General features: G+C 36.3%; 5 protein-coding genes and 1 long non-coding RNA gene across 8 annotated transcripts in view; 4 read left to right on the top strand and 2 right to left on the bottom strand.

Moving 5' to 3' along the window:
* The first annotated feature begins 292 nt into the window (after positions 1 to 292).
* On the top strand, positions 293 to 8,372 carry LOC100178581. Its single transcript, XM_002132096.2, has 13 exons — positions 293 to 576; positions 1,056 to 1,285; positions 1,804 to 1,919; positions 2,416 to 2,600; positions 3,719 to 3,872; positions 4,302 to 4,444; positions 4,848 to 5,032; positions 5,438 to 5,695; positions 6,376 to 6,612; positions 7,215 to 7,380; positions 7,802 to 7,907; positions 7,964 to 8,049; positions 8,120 to 8,372. Exons 1-13 carry the CDS (start codon positions 513 to 515, stop codon positions 8,179 to 8,181), a joined length of 1,992 nt encoding a protein of 663 aa, XP_002132132.1. The 5' UTR covers positions 293 to 512; the 3' UTR covers positions 8,182 to 8,372.
* On the bottom strand, positions 8,299 to 8,927 carry LOC104265429. Its single transcript, XR_717151.3, has 2 exons — positions 8,856 to 8,927; positions 8,299 to 8,409 (listed from the first exon to the last, which is right to left on the bottom strand). It is a non-coding gene; the product is annotated as an uncharacterized LOC104265429 (long non-coding RNA).
* Positions 8,928 to 9,250: 323 nt separating this feature from the next.
* On the top strand, positions 9,251 to 14,062 carry LOC100180946 (KICSTOR complex protein ITFG2). The gene is made up of 9 exons (XM_002132091.5): positions 9,251 to 9,469; positions 10,270 to 10,438; positions 10,754 to 10,885; positions 11,006 to 11,162; positions 11,517 to 11,587; positions 11,851 to 12,001; positions 12,430 to 12,576; positions 13,026 to 13,223; positions 13,675 to 14,062. The coding sequence occupies exons 1-9, from the start codon at positions 9,346 to 9,348 to the stop codon at positions 13,786 to 13,788; spliced, it is 1,263 nt and encodes a 420-aa protein (XP_002132127.1). The 5' UTR covers positions 9,251 to 9,345; the 3' UTR covers positions 13,789 to 14,062.
* Positions 10,469 to 21,678, top strand: part of ci-arfgap-11 (zinc finger protein Ci-ArfGAP-11) — a 29,421-nt gene continuing 18,211 nt past the window's right edge. For all 3 annotated transcript variants that reach the window (XM_026839606.1, XM_026839600.1, XM_026839602.1), the window contains exon 1: positions 10,469 to 10,479. The gene's annotated coding sequence lies outside the window, so the exon portion shown is untranslated. The remainder of the gene's footprint in view (positions 10,480 to 21,678) is intronic.
* On the bottom strand, positions 14,056 to 16,636 carry LOC100183395 (cytochrome P450 4V2). The gene is made up of 4 exons (XM_002132085.4): positions 16,239 to 16,636; positions 15,288 to 15,945; positions 14,973 to 15,144; positions 14,056 to 14,913 (listed from the first exon to the last, which is right to left on the bottom strand). The coding sequence occupies exons 2-4, from the start codon at positions 15,932 to 15,934 to the stop codon at positions 14,221 to 14,223; spliced, it is 1,512 nt and encodes a 503-aa protein (XP_002132121.1). The 5' UTR covers positions 15,935 to 15,945; positions 16,239 to 16,636; the 3' UTR covers positions 14,056 to 14,220.
* On the top strand, positions 16,556 to 21,247 carry LOC100185765 (UBX domain-containing protein 11-like). The gene is made up of 11 exons (XM_002132092.5): positions 16,556 to 16,709; positions 16,890 to 17,122; positions 17,563 to 17,684; positions 18,011 to 18,133; positions 18,506 to 18,632; positions 18,841 to 18,965; positions 19,278 to 19,445; positions 19,681 to 19,852; positions 20,216 to 20,414; positions 20,742 to 20,891; positions 20,944 to 21,247. Exons 1-11 carry the CDS (start codon positions 16,642 to 16,644, stop codon positions 21,068 to 21,070), a joined length of 1,614 nt encoding a protein of 537 aa, XP_002132128.1. The 5' UTR covers positions 16,556 to 16,641; the 3' UTR covers positions 21,071 to 21,247.

The raw sequence follows: 21,678 nt of genomic DNA, 5'->3' as shown, positions 1-21,678 counted from the left end.
TCCACGCATTTATTCGTGTTGTTCAGTATAAGCAATGCGCTGTCGGTTAAACAATCGAAACAACCCAGTTACATGCTTCCGCTGTGGGTTTCCGATGCGAGCTAATGACTCAGCCCGGAGTCGCGGAGCTTCAGCGACGATCCGAAACAATACAAGTATTGTGTGTGCGAAGCGTGGAACGTTAGTACATAGAATACAGAGTGTGTGTGCTGCGTGATCAGGTGCGTTGGTTCGGTATAGCAAGCACAGTCTTAGGCATTTTATATCATCGCTAAGAAAGATTTGAATAAAATTGTTATAACTGTAAAATCGCCAATTTATTTAAACTCGCAAAAAATTAACAAAACTGGACAGCAGGATATTTTTTCAAAGGGGTTAAATTTAACTTAGAATGTAGAAGTTTTGATAAAAGCAGGGGAAACTTTCAGTTTAGCATTGCAATCTATCTTTATTAAGTTTAGATTCCGTCGGTCGTTATTAGACTCAGGTTTAAATAAGGGTTGTTTTGTATAATGAATGTAAGGTGGATCAGCCTTGCCTGTCTTGTGCTGGTATTTGCGGCTTACCAAATCGAAGGTGAGTATACCTTTATGAGATAAAGCCTAATATAATGCTGGGTGGGGAAAGACGGGACACCTTTTCATTTTACTTCCCACATTCAAAGAATTATAAAAACGTATCCTCGCAACTCCCATATAGGATCGTTGTTAATTGTTGCTTAAAACAGGATCAGGATACTTGGATAATATGTGCTGAAGGTGTCCCGTCCTTTCCCACTCTACTATATAAGTAGCGTCGTTTATTCAGAACGTATTTTATTTTTAGCTGTCTTTAGGCTAGTTTTAATATTTTATTTTCTTACAACATTTCATTTAATTCATAAAATGACAAATGTTAATTTGCTCATTTGTTTAAAATATTTTTCAATCTTCGCTATCGTAATTAAAAAAACAAATCTAATTTGTTATTGTTATAAATATAAGTGATGGTATATAAGAGACACACTTTACGCAACACGCCGTTATCCTTTTTAACGAGAGCAAATTTGTTTACAGCACAGCAAATCACTTGTGCCCCTAATAATGGGGGTTGTTCACACACTTGTCTATTCCGTGGAACTGGAAACCGAACGTGTGGTTGTCCGTGTGGCTTTGCTCTGGACTCTAGTTTGACTAACTGTGTACCCAGCAACCCATGCAACGTGGATCTGTATATTCTCATCGATGTCTCAATGAACACCGACCCTATTGCCTGTATTCTTAATACCGCATTCACAAACTGGCTTGTAAGTTATAAATAATGTTTAGCGCCGCAAGTGGTATATAAAAACGTAGTTTATTAAAGGTGTTTTGTCCGCCATCCGGGAAGACTTCATCGGGTAATGATGAAAATACAGTAGTAAAGTTTTGTACCAGATGAGCCGCTAAAAATACTTACATTGGACTCGGTAGCAAAAGTAACATACGATGTACCTTGTATGCGTGGGAGGTTTTACCTCGGGGGTATATATTAGTATGGGGCAAAGTACCATAGCATCTAAATCTTATATTTCTCAAACCTATTTTCTGTCTCATTTGGTAGTAAACAAGGAACATTGAAAGAATTATAAAACCGTATCCTCACGACTCCCTTGGACCATTGTTAATTGCTTAAAACACGATCATGATATTTAGATATTATGTGCTAAAGGTCTCCGATCTTCATCCACCCTACTATACGTAAACTAGCTATTATGTTACCCTGCCTTCGGCCGGGATAAAAGTTATACAAATGGAAATTTTAAACAGCTTTCTTTTGTTACAGACTTGGCGAAACAACGTTGTCGGTGTACTAAATTCATTTGTAGCTGACGATGCGGGCTCGACGTACCACGTCGGAGTACAAACTTTTTCTTCAGGCTTCCCAACCACCATTAATCTGTAATTATTTTTAGTCTATGAAATGCTTTGATAATATAATAATAACAACGTTATTTGTGTCTTCGATTACGGTAGCGACGATTCAAAAACCGTAAACGAAACGACACGATACCCCATGTCCCGTCTTTTCCCCATCCTACCATATAGCGATAAAACGAGAGTTGTTAAAACAGTCTAATATGGGTAAAACAGATTTAAATTTAATTGGACGAAAGGAGCGTCGTCGCTACACATAGCATACAAACTACGAGCCACCTGCTACCATGCATAATATAAATATTCTTTCAATCTAGTATAAAAAAGTAGTCTATTTCCGACGTTAAGTCTCGCCTGATAGCAAACAAAGCGACCGAAATACACTATGTTTTTTCATACCAGATGAGACGTTGGAAGATTATTTATATTGTGTATGGTAGCAGATGTAACATAATTTATATTTAATTAAAACCACTCCTTATCTTACTACAGCCAGGAATTTACCAGCGGTATTTCTCAGGTACAACGATACGAACCTTCAGCCAGCCATAACTACATTAAGTACCACAGCAACCCCAACGTGTACAGCTCTAGGAGAGTTTATCAGCCAAATCACGTTTGCGGTCGAGAGTTTTCCATCACTCACAAATTTCCAATACAGAGGTCCTGGTGTACGAAGAGACCCCATGACAACATCTCGTATCGGTGAGCTAATGCAGTAGGGTTGGGAAAGCTGGGACGACTTTCAATTCTGTTCTCGTCCCATTTGGTAGTAAACGAAGAAAAAATATAAAACTGTATCATCATGACTTCTATTGACCTTTGGTAATTGTTTAAAACACGATCAGGATATTTGGGTATTATGTGCTAAAGTAGTCCCATCTTCTCCCACCTTACTATATTATCTATCCTATACGCAGGTCTAAATAGTCCATTACGCAGGTCTAAATAGTCTGCTGCAAGCAATCCTAAATGAGGCTTAAAAGTAAAAGCGTACAGTTTATTTAAAACAAAATTATTTCAAAAGTCCTCAAAAAATATTCACAATTATGTCAAAAGTTAGTATATACTGTGGGGAAAGATAGGACACCTTTATCACATAATATTCTTAATATCCTGATCGTGTTTTGAACAATTAACAACGGTCTATGGAAATCGCGAGGATGCGGTTTATAATTCTTTGAGCGTTCTTTGTCTACTATCAAATGGGACGAGAAAATAAAATGAAAGAGTGTCTCATCTTCCCCCACCCTACTATATATCCAACGTTACACTTACGATATTAACTGTGTAGATGCAAATCAGACACCAATAAAGTAACCTCATTATAATAAAATCCAAGGAATATCGTTATCACCACACAAACAGAAAACCACTGATTTTATAAAATAAGAACCCGGCAGTGGCATAGTGGTTAGCGCGCCTGCCTGTAACCCAGAGGTAATGAGTTCAAGGCTCGACGCTGCTACCGTTGTGTGCGTATGTGTCCTTGGGCAAGACACTTAACGATAATTGCTCCAACCCAGTGGTCCCTAATGGGTTGTACAGATTATTAGCCATACATAAAAAAAATATTCACTCACAAAGTAACATGTACATGGTTACTCGTAAGCTGGCACGAGGTGTTAAACCCGTGTGATAACGATTGTCGTTTTCCGGCCACGCGAGGATAAAGTAAGTTACATTCATTCATTCATTCAAGAAATAAGCTGTGTATTATGCAGCGTATTTGACATTTTTCGTTACTTGCTGTTTGTATACGTACGAATACCTCTATTTTACAGGTAAATAATTAGTAACTAATCTTTAACTATTTAAAACAGCAATGGTTTTAAATGCTGGACCCGGGGGTACTAACTTAGCTGCGATAAATGCCCGTTTACCGACAATCATGTCCCAGATGGATGATATTTTGGTTGTAACTTCGAAAATCATTGCCGATAACACTCAATCTGCATTAAACGAAGATATTAGCAGGTTCCTATTGCATTTCAATGCGACAATAAAGCTATATATGCTTTTTTATATTTTATTAACTTCCACGACTTCTTGTATGTTATTGTAAACTGGGTTTAACAGCTACACGGCCGTCATTTTGTTGCCAATTCCCTTCTGGGCTTACCTTTAACCAGTTGGATCTTTATTACCGTACTCGTATAGCCTAACATAGTAGGGTGGGAGAAAAATGAAACACCTTTTGCACATAATATCCAAATATCCTGATCGTATTTTAAACAGTTGACAATGGTCTATGGGAGTCGTAGGGATAGAGTTTTATAATTCTTTGAATGTTCTTTGTTTACAACTGAACGAGACGAGAGAATAGGGTTAAAAGGTGTCCAATCTTCCCCACCCTACTGTATCATTTAAGTTATAAATGTTATGTATGACCGATGAGATTTTCAGGCTTGCTGCGTGTGGGAGCACTGCTGCCGCTTGTGGCGATGTGTTTTATTTTGACTCCCCTAACTCTGATGGCCTGGCAGTCAGTGGAGCAAACCTCAAGTCAAAGATGAACACAAGCGCGTGTTTGGCAAGGCGGGGAGGCGGTAAGTAAACCTAACAAACTGCAATAAATTCCTGTTATAACACGGGTGTTCTGTTCCATAGTTACGGCCTATAAAAAATGCGTTTTTATATTGGACAGATGTTTTGACAATTTTATGTGACGTATGCACATACCCACAATAGGACTCACGTCGAGCCTCGAACCCATTATAAGTCAGCCCCAGCGGCAGACATCTATAACCGCTTTGCAGTGACGCGTTATCACAGCCTAATTAATCATTACATTTTATCTTTGATCGAAATAGACTTCTGAACCAGAGAGCGTAACGGTCGTGTTATTCTTCGATGTTTTGTGAACTTGTTCTTACGTGTTATTACTACATGCGCTTTATCGTTGCATCCCATCTTACGTAAGCCTATCTTAATCATTTTGTTTTTCGCCAGCCACTCCTGTTGTCACTACCAACTGTGGGCAGACGTTCACAGCCACCATACCGAAGTGCCTACTCAACGGTCTTACCCTCTCGGACCTCTCTTTATCGGACCCTTTGTGTACAATTACCGGCGTTGAGTCCGGAAGCAACTACATTGTTAGCATCCCGTTCATCGGTTGTGGCATAACAACATCGGTAATTGCATTATTATTGAAACGCTACTACAAGGCTGTGGGTTACATGGGATACCGTTAGCAGAAAATATCTCACATTTTCTGATCGTTTTTTAACAAAGCTATTTTAGGGTCGCGGTGATATAGGGTTGTTTAACTCTGTAAATATATATAGTAGGGTGGGGGGAGATGGGACAATTTTAGCACTCATAATATCTAAATATCCGGATCGTGTGTTAAACAATTAACAACGGTCTATGGAAGTCGTGAGGATACGGTTTTGTAATTCTTTGAATGTTTCGTGTTTACCACCAAATGGGACGATAAAATAGAACGAATAGGTGTCCCACCTTCCCCCACCCTACTATACCGTCTTACCCAACTCTACTATAGCGAAGTTTTAGCTAACCAGTATCTTATCTTTCAGGCGTTTGTTGACAGCAGCGGAAATCCTAAGACCAATTTCACTCAAATTATCCAAACCCGAAACATCTCTGCCAACCAAATACTACCTAGTTTTAGTACAAAAGTACAATGCCACTACGCGGCTTACGTGGAACCTCCAGTCGTCGTGGCATTAAACAAAAGCTTCAACGGGACAGCAGCCTCGGGGAGCACTTTTCAACTTGAAACATTAGCATTTAAAGACAGCTCATACACCACACGTTACATGTCAACTGACTGTGTAAGTCCGTATTTCAATTTGATCAACTTATGAGTGGTTGCATTTTACGTATAGAGTAGTTAGGAGTAGCCTAAGATATATGACCATAATCATATTCTCAACAAAGCTCTTTTAGAGTCGTGAGGACGCGGTTAATACTTGTGTAGATATTCTTTGTTTGTTACCAAATGACACAATCTTACCTCAATTATTATACAGTGAGGGGGGAGGGGAGATGGGACACCTTATTATTCTATTTTCTCGTCTCATTTGGTAGAAAACAAAGAACAATCAAAGTAGCTATTATAAAACCGTATTCTTACAACTCCAATGGACCGTTGTTAATTGTGTTAAACACGATCAATATGTTTGGATATTTAAAAGTGATCCATCTTTCCCCACCTTACTATTTATTTATAAAGCAAAAACCGGCGATTATACTGTATTAGCTAACGTGAGACAAGAATGAATGTCGCTATATTTAAAAAAGGTTGATCTTACTCAAACCGCTTACGAGTAACAACATAAATTATAATATAATACTGTGGGGTAAGATGGGATATAACTTTAGTGTCTGTTTTCTGGTTTCATCGTTTGAACAATTAACAACGCTGCTAGAAAAGCCAACAATCTTACTGCCTAATGGGACAACATTAGGGATTTTTTTAAAAATCTTATCCTAACGTAATGCATTGGTTTAGATACCCGTAGACACGAGCGTTTATTTGCGAGCATCAGCTGCCCTTTCATCGGTGTTAACGCTTAAAGTGTGGAGCATGCACGCAACGCCATCAGCAAATGAGAATGATGCTCAATCTTACCCCATGATAACTGCCGGGTGCGCAGTGGATAGTTCGGTTGTTATTCTACCGAGTGCAAGCAACGAAGTGAAGATCAAATACAACATGTTTGAGTTTTCTTCAACCGCGACCGCATCGGTGGGTATACTGCTTCCACCCAGTGGTCACCATAAATGGGTTGTCCAAATTATCAACCACACATAAAAAATCCCCCCAAAATAATCCCCCACAAAGTAACATACTTGGTAGCTTGTATAAGCTGGCACAAGGTATAACCCTTGTTATAACCGGCCACGCGAGGATAAAGTAAGTTACATTCATTCATATAACATTCAATTGTTGTGATTATACAAAGAATTGCTAACAAGTATGTCTTCCTCATGTGGAAACTATATAGCGGGGAGAAATCCAATGATATAGTTTTCCTAACTCTTCCCAAACTTCCTTTCTCTGCCCGTTGATTTATTTTTCCTCAGTCTTACGACTTTCATGTAGAAGTTACGACCTTCTACTCGTGATGGCAAGTTTACAAAAATGTCATGTTAACTTCTTGTACACACAGTCATAAATGAATGTAGTTAGCCTAATGCTCGCGTGACCCTAACACGACAGTCGTTAAACCACTGGTGTCTTGTCTTAAACACCTCGTGCCAGGTTACGAGTTACCACGTATGTAGGCTAATATCGTATCTTCCAAATCAAACAATTGAATAAAAACTAACTCCGATTTATTTCAATAGAACGCCAACAAGTTACCGGTTTATCTTCACCTATCTTTTAACCTGTGTGTGGTGAACGATACGAGTGCCGCGTGCACACAAACTTGTACACAGCAGCCTGGTCGTCGCAAGCGTTCACTTGCAGACGTAAAAGTATCCCGAGTGAAGACTCTTGGACCATTTAAAGGTACGATTGTATTCTAACCAAGTATCTGGGTGAGGCACGGCGTACTAGAGGTACCTCTAGTACGCTGTGGGCGAAGTAAGATGGTCTCTAAAACAGCGTATTTAAACTGTTTAAAACACGATTAAGAAACAAGAGATATTATTATATTAAGTCCCTATCTTACCTTCGGTGTACTATAGTACATTATACAAGAGAATGGGGGGAGATGGGACACTTTTGAACTGTATTTTCTCGTCCCATTTGGGAGTAGACAAAGAACATTCAAAGAATTATAAAACCCTATCCTCATGACTCCCATAGATCGCTGTTAATTGTTTAAAACACGATCGGTATCTGGATATTATGTAATAAAAGTGTCCCAACTTTCCCCGCCCTACTATATATAATATAGGCAACGTGTTAATACTTTATTGCACTTTAGTTGGAAGCAACAAGCAAGGGCCATTGAATGAGAACTTTAGCCCTACACACGTTTTGATCAGGCGTGGGCAGATCAACCACGGGTATTTGAACAACGTAACCCTCTTGTAAGTTTGTACACATATTTCGTTTGTAGCAGCATTTAATTATGCTATGTATTTAGGATGATGGCAATTTTCGCTGTTTTCGTGATAGAGGTAATTCGTGTTCGACGTTCAAAGCTCCAGAAAGTGAAGGAAACTAAAATAGGTAAATATATAGAGCAAAATGCTTCATACACGCTACTGCAGTAGGCCTATACCTCTAACCATTTCTTTAGCTCTTACAGAAGAGGTGGTGTTACAACCGAATGAAGAGAAGGTTGACCTCAGTAAAGAGTGATTCTAACTGGTAGTTCTTACCAAAAAAGCTGATTTGTACATAGCAACTAAGTTAATGGACCGTCAAGTGCCTTTACTACAACAGCATGAATAATTAAAAGTCTCCAAAACGGATCTGGCCTTTAGGTCTTGTTTAGCAATAGTCACAAAGAATCGTCATGTAATCGGAATACACGTATAAGTAATTAAAAACGTGTGATGATATTTCCATTTTCCGTCGAGTTTAGATCTGTAAGGACAAGGGTTTTGGTAATTACATATCACAGTAAATGATAACCGATATCCAAACTTACCTGTTCTATAATTTCTTGTTCCATAGCTTTTAGGTATTTTAAATGGATGACCATTTCAGTACTATCTTTATAGTCTATTAGTTTCTAGTCTATCAATTTAAATTTAAACTGACTATCTATATTCAAAAGGCTGTCTGTGACTGACTGCCAACATCATATACTCTCGCCAAACCGTACTAAAGTAAAAGCTATATATAGAAATACGAAGTACCGTTATAACTATAGCAGTTAACATATTATATCATATTATACAGACAAGGCTTATAATTGCGGTAGCAAAGTCTAATGCAATTTTCAAATATGGCGGTAGTAATCAAAATAAAAAGTAGTACAGTATACTGTAATACATTCTGTATACTTACTGTGTTATTTAAATATTTACCTGCTGGAAGTTCTAGCTCTTCCTCAGGGTGCTCAAATGTCAGCACTTGTTTCAAAACTGCAAGACCTAAATGGAAGCTTGAATGCCAATGCAACTCCCAATGCACGTGCACCCTGCGCCTCGGTTAATTGCGCAGTTTCAACTTTTGGATTGCGCAACATTTCAAGTTCAATATCCATATTTTAATGGGATATCCCCACAACGCAGACTAAAAAATAAACATAAATTACAGCTGGGCCAACAAGCATGATTTTTTATGCAAAATATAAATGTTCATATCCGAGTTCCGCGAAAAAATAAAGGTTTTTTTATTTTAAATTCGGATTCCCATTAATTTTAATCTCCAGAGTCCCCGAAAATAAACAAAATATTCGTACACGTAATTTCGCGGCAAAGCAAAGTTGTTTACCAAAAATTCCAGTGAGTTAGGTGTTTCGTCATGCGGTTTTATTAATCCAATAGCTTTTATATAGGTTATAATGTCCTTAAAATGAGATCTGTGTCTTTCGTTGACCATCTTAAAATAAAAGTCAATGGTAAGGTGGGGCAAGGATGTATCGCACTCGGTGACGTTGACGGAGATGGTTGCAGTGAACTTGTTGTTGCAGATGACGGTATTTTGCTTGTTTTTTTTTATTTTATAGTTTGTATTATGGTGCTGGTAAAGAACTCCAATACGTTATCTGGCCGCTAATCGTAACTACTAACCCATATAACCACCAAACCCAAAACTACCAACATGGCAACATCTAACAATTTCCACCAACCTGAATGAATGAATGAATGAAAGTAACTTACTTTATCCTCGCGTGGCCGGAAACGACAGTCTTTATCACACGGGTTTAACACCTCGTGCCAGCTTATGAGTTATCAATTATCATGTATGTTACTTTGTGGGTAATTATCTTTTTTATTTTTTATCTATGTCTGATATTTTAGACAACCCATTAGGGACCACTGGGTTGGAGCAATTGCCGTTAAATGTCTTGCCCAAGGACACATACGCCCACAATAGTAGCAGCGTCGAGCCTTGAACCCATTACCTCTGGGTTACTGGCAGGCGCGCTAACCACTATGCCATGGCGCCGGACAACCTAATCTATGATGAATGGGAGAATTCTTGATTAGTGTCTAATAGAGTCATTGTCAGCTTTACAGAAACAATTGCCCACAAATTTACATGCATGGTAACTTGTAAGTGGTCACAATATGTGTGAAACAGATCACAGCTGTGGTATTAATTTGTAACAACTATTGTTGCCCAACAAAATTAAAATAAGTTAGTGTCATTTATTTATCGGTACCTGTTTTATTTAAATACATAGTATTACATACCACATCTTATATTGTTTATTTTCATATCTTCGCTACTGTAATCAAAGAAACAAGTAAAGTTATTATTTTATTTTTATAGGGGGTCATGTGCAAGTTTTTAAGGGTGATTCCACAAAGCCATGTTGGGAGTCGTCTGATTTCGGTGACATTACGTGCTTGACAATAGCAGATTTATGTAACGAAGGGAAGAATTGTGTTGCTGTGTTTACCACTGATGGAGCCTTTTCAATACTTGATTTCAACAAATCGTAATTATATCCGTTTTCTTGGTACATGTAATTTGAATAAAGTATGGCTTTTTTGTTGTGTATGTTCAATGTTTTGTACATTTTGAAACTGGTTTTGTGTTTTTTATACAAAATTTAAAATGCAAAACACATTTTAAATTTAAAATAGTTGTTCTAAATTGTGTAGTTAGTTCAGCATGTAAAAATACTTGACAAATTGAATATAAAACTCAAAGGCTGTTTGCGCATTTTTAAAGAGTAACAGAGTTATAAAAACTACACCCTGTCTGTGCTATGTTTATTCTAATATATTGTTTTTATTCTCTCATACCACAGGCTTGATGCACCTATTATTCACTCTGATCATGTCATACCAAACATAATGAATGTGCTTGTATCAGATTTGGATAGTGATCAATTAAATGAGCTAATAGCTTGCCATAGTGACCACTGTGTATCTGCATACAGGTAAATACACTACTGTATTCACTATTCATATTCAAATATATATTTTTCGTTAGTATGCCCCTTTAAGAGTTCCCCAACATACCTTGCATTTTGTAATTATTCTTTACTATGCATTTTTAGGTGGAATTCAAAACATAAACGCTTCACAATCCTTCAAAGGTGGACACTGCGTCAATTAGTTGGGAACATCAGTATACATGTTAGTTCTGATGAAGGAGTTCCCTCTATAATTGTTTCCCAACCTGGCTGCTCATACGCTGTACTTTCCATAAACTGGGTAAAAGCATGTTTGCTTCGAACTTATAATGTTCCTTTTGGACATTGGGCCAATTCTGGCCCAAACATAGGACCCATGGCATGTCTCACTCACTTGCTGCTAGACCCCACTCACATAGAATAGAAAGGCTCGTATTAATCACTACTGTGGTCCCGCTTTGGGAAAGCAACAGGATTCCGCATCTGGTGAGCGTCATGAGGTAGAACACCCTGTGTGTTAAGATAATAGGCCATCTTTGGGTCTAAATCTCTGGTTCAAGGGCATTTCTATAGGACCTTATTCTGCTTACCTATACAGAATACAATACAACTTGCATGTGCCTTTTCTCCTAATGTAATATAATGTCATTTACAGAACCAGTCTGAGGCAGTTAAAACTGGTCCCAATATATCAGAGAGCACCGTAACATATACTCCACTGTCAAGGTTTGTACATATAGATGTTCCATGTTCATAACGTTATAATAATTATGTAATGACTGAAATGTATAAGCTTATTCCAATTTTTTTCCAACTGTAAGTGTACCTGTTGATTCTTGTGTAAGGAAATATAGTTAGGATCTGGTGCAATAAAAGCATAGAAGACAAAAATCCAACCAAATGTATAATAAAAAAATACATTTCGCCTGAATGGCATTGTCAGTCTCTTATTCAAATTGAATCAATTTGTATTTTTTTGTGTTGTCAAGTCAGTCTCGATCACAAAACCCAACCATCACGTGTCAAATTCTTGGTGACATCACCAAATCTTCATCAAGCCCTGCTGGTTATTTCGCTTTATGTACACTAGACGGCACACTGAAGCTAATGGAAGAAGATAAGATACTCTGGTCTTTACAGGTTGGTAATACGAGCGGCGCCGTGGCAAAGTGGAGACACTTAATGACTATTGCTTTAATGCAGGGTCACTATTGGGTTGTCTAAATTATCAGCCATACGTAACACATGGTGACTTGTAAGCGGGCACAAGGTGTTTGAATTAGAACACCTGTGTGCGTGTGGATAAAGCACATTACATTCATGCTACTTTGCTTGTTAAAAGTCTTTTTAACTTTATTTAATATTTATATATACTTCGCATGTGTAACTTAAGACTTATTGTAAACGGTAATGTTTAAATGATGTTTTTCTTTTTTTTCTAATTCCAACTTACCCTATTTTTCATGTTATTGTTAATAGGTTAAAAATCTGTTTACCATTTAGGTGTTGTTTTTAATCATATATATTGCCTATCTATTGTTCAGTTTACCATTTTTCCCACTTAACAGGTAGACCATCAGTTGTTTGCATTATACAAACTCGATATTCTTGGCGATAATAGAGAAGAAGTTATTGTATGCGCATGGGATGGACAAACTTATATTGTAGATCACGACAGAAATGTCGTTCGATATCAATTCCTAGACAATGTACAGGTGTGTCATAGTTTCATGATGAATTATAAAAATTGAGATTTAGCTACTGCAGTGTTTCTGTGTGACCCCTTGTCCCCATGGTCTATGGCCTTTGGTTAGCACACCTGCTTGTAGCCTAGATGATACTGGTTTAAGGCTTGAAGCTACCATGTAGGCGTGTATCTGTATGTCCTTGGGAAAGACATCTAATGGAAATTGCTCCAAACGGGCGATTGCTCAGAAGCTGTCAGCAATATATTAAAAAATAATGTTGTTATTTATTTGGTACTTGCAAATTGAGAGATCATCTTAAATTAAGAATGGACAGTTTTTACAACTTTTTGGATTATACTTTTAGATTGCCCAGCAACTTAAGTGTCAATTTATCTAATTCTGCTGATAACTGCTTTAATTCTAATGATCAAGAAGCCAAAGTTATAGAATTTTACTTTGATAAATTTCTTTCACAGGCATTCTGTGCCGGAAGCTTCTCCATTGATTCCAAGCAAAATCGGCCATGTTTCGTTTACTCTGATTTCCACAATCATGTGTGGTTGTATTATGATGTTAAACTGCCGTTCCTTAAAGCTACTGATCTTCTTACTTTTGCTGAATCAGACCAGGAGATGAGTCGGTTATTCCTACAACTAGGAGCAACTACTATAGAGGTAAGCATATGGTAATTAAGGTAGATGTTATGTAGGTTCTAAGCCCTATATTGAAAAATGCCTCCCCCCCCCTTTATCTTTATTAAAAAATCGTTATTCAAATATCATTGAGTTTAAAAAAGCATGCGGTTTTAAAACGAGTAGACAAGGATGAAAATCAGTTTTACTTCCCCTTCCCCAGAATAACTTTGGATTTGTCCACTTCTGGATCAGGGCAATTTAATAATTATTATGGTAAACTTACAAGATTAAATCTCCCCCTATTATAGTAACTAACTAAAGTGATACCCAGACTGTTAGCAGCGGCGAAAACACAAAGTTTTCCCATATTATTAAAATGTAGAAGTAGTAATATGAATTGAATTTACCTCGCAATAGATTAAGATTTGTTCAGCGCTTGGTAACTAATAATGGTTATGGTAAACTTAAATGTTGTTAAATATATCTTAAGGAAAAACGGTCATTGCTAAAGAAGTGTGGCTCAACCATCTTGGATCAAGTAAAACTAAATTCAAATAATGACAAGGATTTAAATTCCCAATATAGTAAAGATACATGGTTATAAATAATTTGCCCAATATGGACCCATTTTATTTGGGTGATGGATCAACCCTGGCTGAGTCTTGGTTCTTATGGTATGCTTCTATGATAATATGTATAAAAAACCATGTTAGTAGTTTTTTTTCTAGGATTCTGTATAATATTATTCATTTCTTTCGCTCCATGCTAAAGTAAATCTTACATTTATTGAATGAGTTTTATCAGTTTTGCCCTTTAGTTAATATTCAATGATTTTTGAAGTCTTGATTGTTTTTGTATTGATTACATTTTGCAAGGGGGTCTAATTATTTTTATTGAAGAAATGTACATATTAGAAACTATACAGTGATTGGTTTAGTGAAGTGTTAAAATTGAATTAAAACTAGGACATTGTAACCGCATAAATGACAAAGCACATAAATTACATGGTGATTTATAATTGAAGAAAAATAATGATTTAAACCCGTGGTGTTAAAGTGATGTTCAGAGGTTTTGAAGATCGAAGGATGAGATCCGCTTGCTTCTTGAGGTCCTCTTCCTTGTCATGAGAAACCAAGGAGAACCTCCGTAAGATCTGGGCCAAGATAACTTTTTCCTCCATCATTGCAAACTTTTGCCCAACACAGTTGCGAGGGCCTGCAGAGAACGGAATGTAAGCATAAGGGTGACGACCGACACAATTTTCAGCTGTAAAGCGATCCGGATCAAATTTTTCTGCATCTGGCCACACAGCAGGATTGCGGTGCATGCTTTCAATGAACAAAGCCACTTGTGTGCCAACAGGGATGACATGGTCGGCAATAATGCATTCCTCTGTGGTCACTCTGCCAATAAATGGAACAGATGGATATAACCTCAATGACTCCTTAATGACTCTTTCCAAGTAGGAAAGCTTCTGAAGCTGTGAATTGCTGATCACTCCTTCCTTATCATCATGAAACACAGAATCGATTTCTTCATGGAGTTTTTCTTGTATATCTGGATAACGACCGATGAGATAAACAGTCCATGTCATAGCAGCAGCAGTTGTGTCATGACCTTCAAACATAAAAGTATCCACTTCCTCTTGGATATCGTTGAGCGAAAGACTTTTTCCGTCTTCTGTTTCGGCGTTTAAAAGAACATCAAGAAATGCCAATCTTCGTGGGTTCTGTGATTAAATACATGGAAGAATTACACAAGCCTCACTGCCATTTTTATACACAATACCTCTATTTCTTTCTTTCCTTTCCCCTGAGCTCGTTCAGTTATCACATTTCTTGTAAAACCGTGCAGTGTGCAGAGAATGGTGTCATGCTCTATGCCGAGCTTTGATCTTGAAAACACAGCGTCCCACCACAATGCTGGTGTCCTCTGGCGAAACTGGACCAAATCAGATATTCTGCAAAACATGGGTTTATTTATATTTTTCTGTGAACTTCTGTTAGTTTTTACCATCTTATCAATAGTGGGAAACCAAGTTACAATTTTCATACTGAATCAATGTTTTCTAGGCAATCATTACTAGCATGTCTATTAACCAACCTGTATAATGCTTTAACATATTCAGAATCTTGATGGTCCTGTGCGTTGACTGTTTGTCCCATTGCTGTTTCACAAATGATGTCAAGCGCACACATTGTTATTGCTTTTCCAACATAAATTTTAGACCCAGATGCTATACTGGCATCCAGCTTGTCTACCATTTTCTTGGACTGTTCATTCATAACTTCTAAGAACTCCTGTAGGATGTTAAAATGGAAGCTGGGAGTGATCAGTCTTCTTCTTTGTTTCCATTTTTCCCCGCCAGAAGTAAGCAAACCAGTCCCAAGCCATGGGTGAACAAAGGTGTACACAAATGACTTTTCTATGTGTTTTGAACTTCGTAAAATCACCTCTGCAGCTTCTGGGTGTACCACACCTATAAGAGGAATTGGCCCAAGCCACAAAACTGCTATCTTTTCTACAGCCTCTGTCATAACCCAATTTAGCCTTCCAGTAATAAACACAAACAGCTCTTCTGCACTTTTAGGAAACAGGTAGCTATGACCAACTAGAGGATAAGCAGTTTCCATAATGGTTGGAAGCTTGTTGATTAGTTGCCGTTTCCGAAATTGCTCTTTGATTTTCTTCCAATAAACCGCAATGGTAACTGCTAGGGCACCGATCAATATAAACAACGTTAACGCCATCTTCGTTTGCTCTGTAATAGGAAATAATATAAGAACTATACTTTCCTCCTATATACATATATAAGAACAACACTTTCCGTATATATAACAGAATAATATAAGAACGACAATCTCTGGTTGTATAATAATGTACGTGACAATTACCTCTACGTTTATTGTATAACGTGATTATATTTCATGTTATTTAAACGGTTGAAAAGAGTAATACATGCGTATGTAATCGTCACCGCTCGTGACTCACAAGACATGACGATTTCTAATGCTTACAGTTCTATTAAACAGCAGAAAAACAACACTCACTTACCTGCCGTGCAGTCACGTCAATATTTGCAAGGAAATGAGTTTCCGGGTCGACACCGTTCGCTGCAAATTCAACGGACTTTGGTCCATGGCTGTTTACAGGCGTCGCGCAGGTGATCGGAGTCGCACGGGTCGGATTGCGGTCAGAAAGTGTCGACCGCACGTTTACAAGATGAAAAAACGTTTTGCAAAACGTTTATGAGTGTCGTGTCTGACTCCTGAAACGTAATTGGCATTTAGTAATTCTTTTGTAAGTAACTGCCTCGTATTTTACTAAGCACAAAATTTAGCGTATGTTATCATATATTTATGATATAGCCCGCCACCCTGTGTTAGTAAATCCATGGCGACTACAGTAAACAATTTCTACAAACTTGCAAGTGCATTTATTTTGCGTATGTTTAAGCATGAGTTCTCCATTAAATATTCTTAGTAAGCACAAGAAACATGGTTTAAACAACGCAAGAAACTTTGGGTAAGTTTGTGCATTTATTTTTTACTTTATAAGACACTGTAACATCGATCTATCTATATATATAATAACTTTTATAAAAAAAAGTTTTTTTTTATATATAAATAACGTTTATTTTAACTCTATACCTATAAACAACAACAGCACGGACGCATCACCAAACCAATAATATTTTTATCATAGAAAACGGCCAATGCCATTTCGTACACCAGACCTTGGCAGTGAAGATTCCTTATTAAATGATGTAACATCAAGCATGGTGTCACCAAACAGTTACTTGAATAGTTTTAGTTCAGTTACATCATCATATGACTCAACCGTTGAAGGAATAACCCCAAGAAAATTACTACAGGCTTCGCAGAGAGCATCACCAATGCTAAATCCAATCGGAAATGTTGGCCATTCAAATAAGAAAGGTTTTTGGCTCTTTATTTTCTTTATTTGTTCTTCTGTTACATTTTTGTTTATTTGTAGACTGTAGAAATAAAAAATGTAAACCATGCTCTTTAGGCTTTATGCAACCATATATATATATATATATATATATATATATTACATGGAGCTATACAGAGAATACGGAAAATTTTTTCTGCTAGGAGGCGATGACAAATTCGTTTCTCTATTCTATGGGGAGCAGTTAGTTTCACGGTTTATACACATAAGATATAAACCCCTAACCTCTAACCCCTAACTCGTCAAACAAAAAAAAAATTCCGTCTTTGTATAGTCCCATGTATATATATTATAATTAAAAGTAGAATTCTTTTTTTTTTTATATTATGACTTATTACTTTGTTTTGTCATAAAAGATATGCAATAATATTGAAAGGCAAGGATTTGATTACAATTTTACTAGCTATGCCACAAGCACCAAATGATATGGAGTTGTTGTCCACTATGATGAAACGAATCACACAGCTGGAAAAACAAGTGGCTTTCTACAGCAAAGAGGTTGTGGAAAAAGATACAAGAATTAAGGTAACTACCTAAACAATAATGGAAAATGAGAACACTAAAAATACCTAGGCTGTGATTTCTCACAGCATAATTGGACAACAAAAAATAGAATGTTTAAATCTGGACAATAATAAAAAGAAGAATGTTAGTTTACGCTGTGATTCTGTACTACTAAGGGTTAGGATAACTTTTTACATTATCTGCATGTAAACAAAGGTGTGCAAGTAATGGCAGAAAAAAATCTGTTTCTTTTCAGTCTGGCCTAGTGCAAAATATAGATTAAGAACTACCATTGTTTTCACATCACCGGCAAAAATTCCCTTAAATTAACAGTTGTTGTTTGGTAGATACTTGAAGATAAACTAGCTCTGTTTAAAAACAAAGAATCAAAGGAAAGTGATGAACCTGGCAAAGTTGCACAACTAGAAATGAAGTGTCTTCAACTGCAACAGGAAATTTATGAGATGGAGGTTTTATATTTGTCTCAATTTCTTACTGTATTGCTTTCTTAATATGATCATTAAGGGCATGTGTTTTTTGGCTTGGCACTTAACAGTAACTACTGAGTTGTGCAAATTGTCTGCCATACAGGAAAAATACAAAACATTCACCTACAAAGTTGCACAATGCAAGAGAGGTAATAATATGTCATCCATGGTACAACTTATTGAGTAACATGTTGTGTTTCAAGTTTTATTTCAATTAGCCTGTGCTAGTTGGGATAATGAGATTTTAAACCTAATGAAGTGGAATTTGTTTTTGGCACAGTGACTTGTAGCTTACTAGCTTTGTACTTCCCTAGCTTTTCATGCTTTATAAATAATTCTTATGTTATAATTTAGGCATTTTTGGCGGACTATGGAATGATCTGGGTTGGTGAAAAATCAAATCCAAATTCCAAGGAATATTTAGAAAATGATGACGATAGCGTTCCTGTTGCCACGGTGACTGATGGTTCATGGGCACAAGGTAAAACTATTTTTATGTTGTTTGAATACATAGTTTTTCCTGTTTGCATCTTGTGGTTACATTCATTCATTCATTCTTTGTATTGACCTCCGTTTTTGCCTATTTTATGCCCTTTATCCATTTTTGATGAATATGATTTAAATATCAAATTTGTAAAAACAGAAAAAATGTCTGTTAAGCTATACTGTAGATATATCTTTCTTTGTAGACCCACCTCCTGAAAACTTTAAAGTGGATTACGATTTAGTTTTAAGAAATATACAAGAATTAAACATCATTGCTGGAGATGGTCAAGCTGATATTGTTAAAACAAAAGGTGGTGCAAAACTGCAGGTTTGTTTCCACTATTGAAATTTAAATTATTGGACCTAGTGCTGCAAAATTACAATATAGGTAAAACTACAGGTTTAAATTCTATAATGATTTTTTAGACATGTTCAAAATGGTATCTATTATAAATAATTTTTTAGGTCATGGAATAAATTAAGAAATTTTAAAGAATTGTGCTGCAAAATAATAAACTGGGAAAACTACAGGTTTAAATATCCTAATAATTTTTTATTTATACCTATTTAAAATTGTACCTGTTATTTGATATAATTTTTTTAATTGTTAAGTCACAGAATAAATTGAGATATATTGTAGGCCCAGAAGACCGTGCCACTTATACTTTACGCGAATGGTATCATGTTGTTTAATGGACCATTTCGCCCACTGTCTGATGTTACAACACAAAGGTGCTTATGTGACATCACAGATGGGTATTTCCCAAGTGAACTACAGGAAAGATATCCTGATGGAGTTCCTATACAGGTGAACCACTGTTGTTGTGTTGCATTTAATTGAAAAGAATACAATTTAGCTTAAGGTCTGGTGAAAAAAAAATTGTTGGTTTAACCAGGTGGTCTGATTAGCGGGCTGACTGTATATAAATTCATCAGGGAATGGGATGACATCTTCCTGGATGGCGGACAAAATGTCCAAAATACATTCTGTTTTTTATACCAGATGTGCCATTAAAAATTATTCAAAACATGTTCTCCTTCAGGTTACTGATAAACGTCATATAAAATTCAAAGATGCAAGAAAAGCTGAGATATTTCCTGGCGTCGGTCGATCTTTATTGGACAAGGATAACATTGCAAAGACATCAACACAAATTCTTCATAAGGAAGATTTGGTTTCTAAACAAACTAATACTGGAACGTCCTCACCTGATGGTTAGACATGAATATTTAATAAAAAATAATAATAATAATAAAAAACTAAAAAAGAACATTTTTATGCTATAGCAAAAACTCAAAAAAACATTTTCAGATTTTGTTTGAAAAATATACGAACCAAGTGATACATTATGTTGCCTATTACCCTATTTTTTTAGTTGATTAACAGTGATGATAATAGTTAATATTAGCAGATTAGCATATGCCCATTAACGTGTAAATATAATGTATATTACAGATCTATAATAATTAATATTAGGATACACTCATCATTACCATTTAAAAATAATGTATTTAAGAATGTATTTAGTTTACCATATAAAGATATTGTGTTTTATTAATATAATGTATATTACACAGATCTAGAAGAATCAAGTGAGCTACCTGGTTTAAGAATGTCCGTTGAACAATTTCTTGATAAAGTTCCCAAAAGTGTTATTCGTGGTGGTAAGGTAGTGGATATAAGGTCCTCACTGAAGGAGAGTTTGACTGACAGTACAAGGGGAAAAGTAACCACTGAGATAGTGGAAACAGAAGCTGTTAAAAACATGCAGCACAGGTTGGGTTTTTAACTTTGATATATTTGAACGTACCTGTTAATCAGTTTTCCTGTTTCTAACTGGTATAACAGTTGTGGTCCTATTTTTCCACTTTTGTTTATAAAGAACAACTCAATGAATTCTGGCAAATGGCATTGATAAAAGCTTTATGGTTAACAATGAATATAGAGTTTGGGTTTTATCACCTTGGTCATGTTGCAACATACTTTTTAACTAAATGAATATTTTTGCTTAGAAATGAATGAATGATTTTTTTAAAATCTGTCTGTGTAATTTATTATCAAAACAAGCCATAAATAAGTGTTGGTATAAAATATTTATTTCAGAATGGAGATTCCACAGCAAGAAAGGCCAGTTAGTGCTAGAGACGTCACCACCATCCGTGTAAAGTCAGAAGATGGTTCAAAAATATTCATTTTAAAACTGAAATTTTCGGATACAATTCAAGACCTGCGAAACTACATCAAAAAGCAGAGGTTTGAATTAAAAAGGTATTTTTTTTATTTGTGTAACACTTTTTTTTTACAGACCTCGACACAGAGAACCCTATGATATATTATCAACTTTTCCGAACCAAAAGCACTCTGACTTGAAGAAGACAATGCAAGACTCTGGTCTTGTTCCAAATGCAACCCTGTTTTTAAAACGAAAGTAGCATCTCTTATTAAGTTGGTTATCCCATGTGTTTTGGGGAAATTACTACCAACTATTTTGTTATTTTTACGTATTCATTTATGATGGTTTACCTGGTACTTTCGTAGTATTGTCACATTCTGTAATAAAAGGTGCAATCACTGTATAACAAATGTAGAGGGCTTGCACAAAAGTACAAACAAGGAAATTGTTTCAAAGGGTATATTCTATGATTTCCTATTGTTACAAGGGTAAAATAAACCCTTTTAAAGTGGGTGAACTGAAGCAAGCTATAATTATTAGGTAGCTTAGAACTTCTACTTCGATTAAAGTATGTATGTATGTTTAAGGGTCCATTTAAAATGTCTATAAGAAGAATAGTTTACAGTGTGGCAAAATTGTGTTTTTTCATTGCAACCCAATATTGCACGTGAACAAAATGCATTCTTCCATAGAAATCAACCAGACGTTACCTACCGGTGACGTCACCGGCAGTTTGGGTTGCCACTTTCCGGATATTTGACGTTCGTCTGGTTTTGTAGTGAATGTACTTTAACCTAAATACTTTCCGTGTCGTTTCACCTAGATTTCGACAACTAAAGGCAGATCAAGTTGCATAATCAGTTACGT

Source organism: Ciona intestinalis, chromosome 2 (assembly GCF_000224145.3).
Source record: "Ciona intestinalis chromosome 2, KH, whole genome shotgun sequence".
Lineage (NCBI taxonomy): Eukaryota > Metazoa > Chordata > Ascidiacea > Phlebobranchia > Cionidae > Ciona > Ciona intestinalis.
The sequence above is the reverse complement of the archived record's forward strand: the minus strand, read 5'-3'. Positions and strand labels throughout refer to the sequence as shown.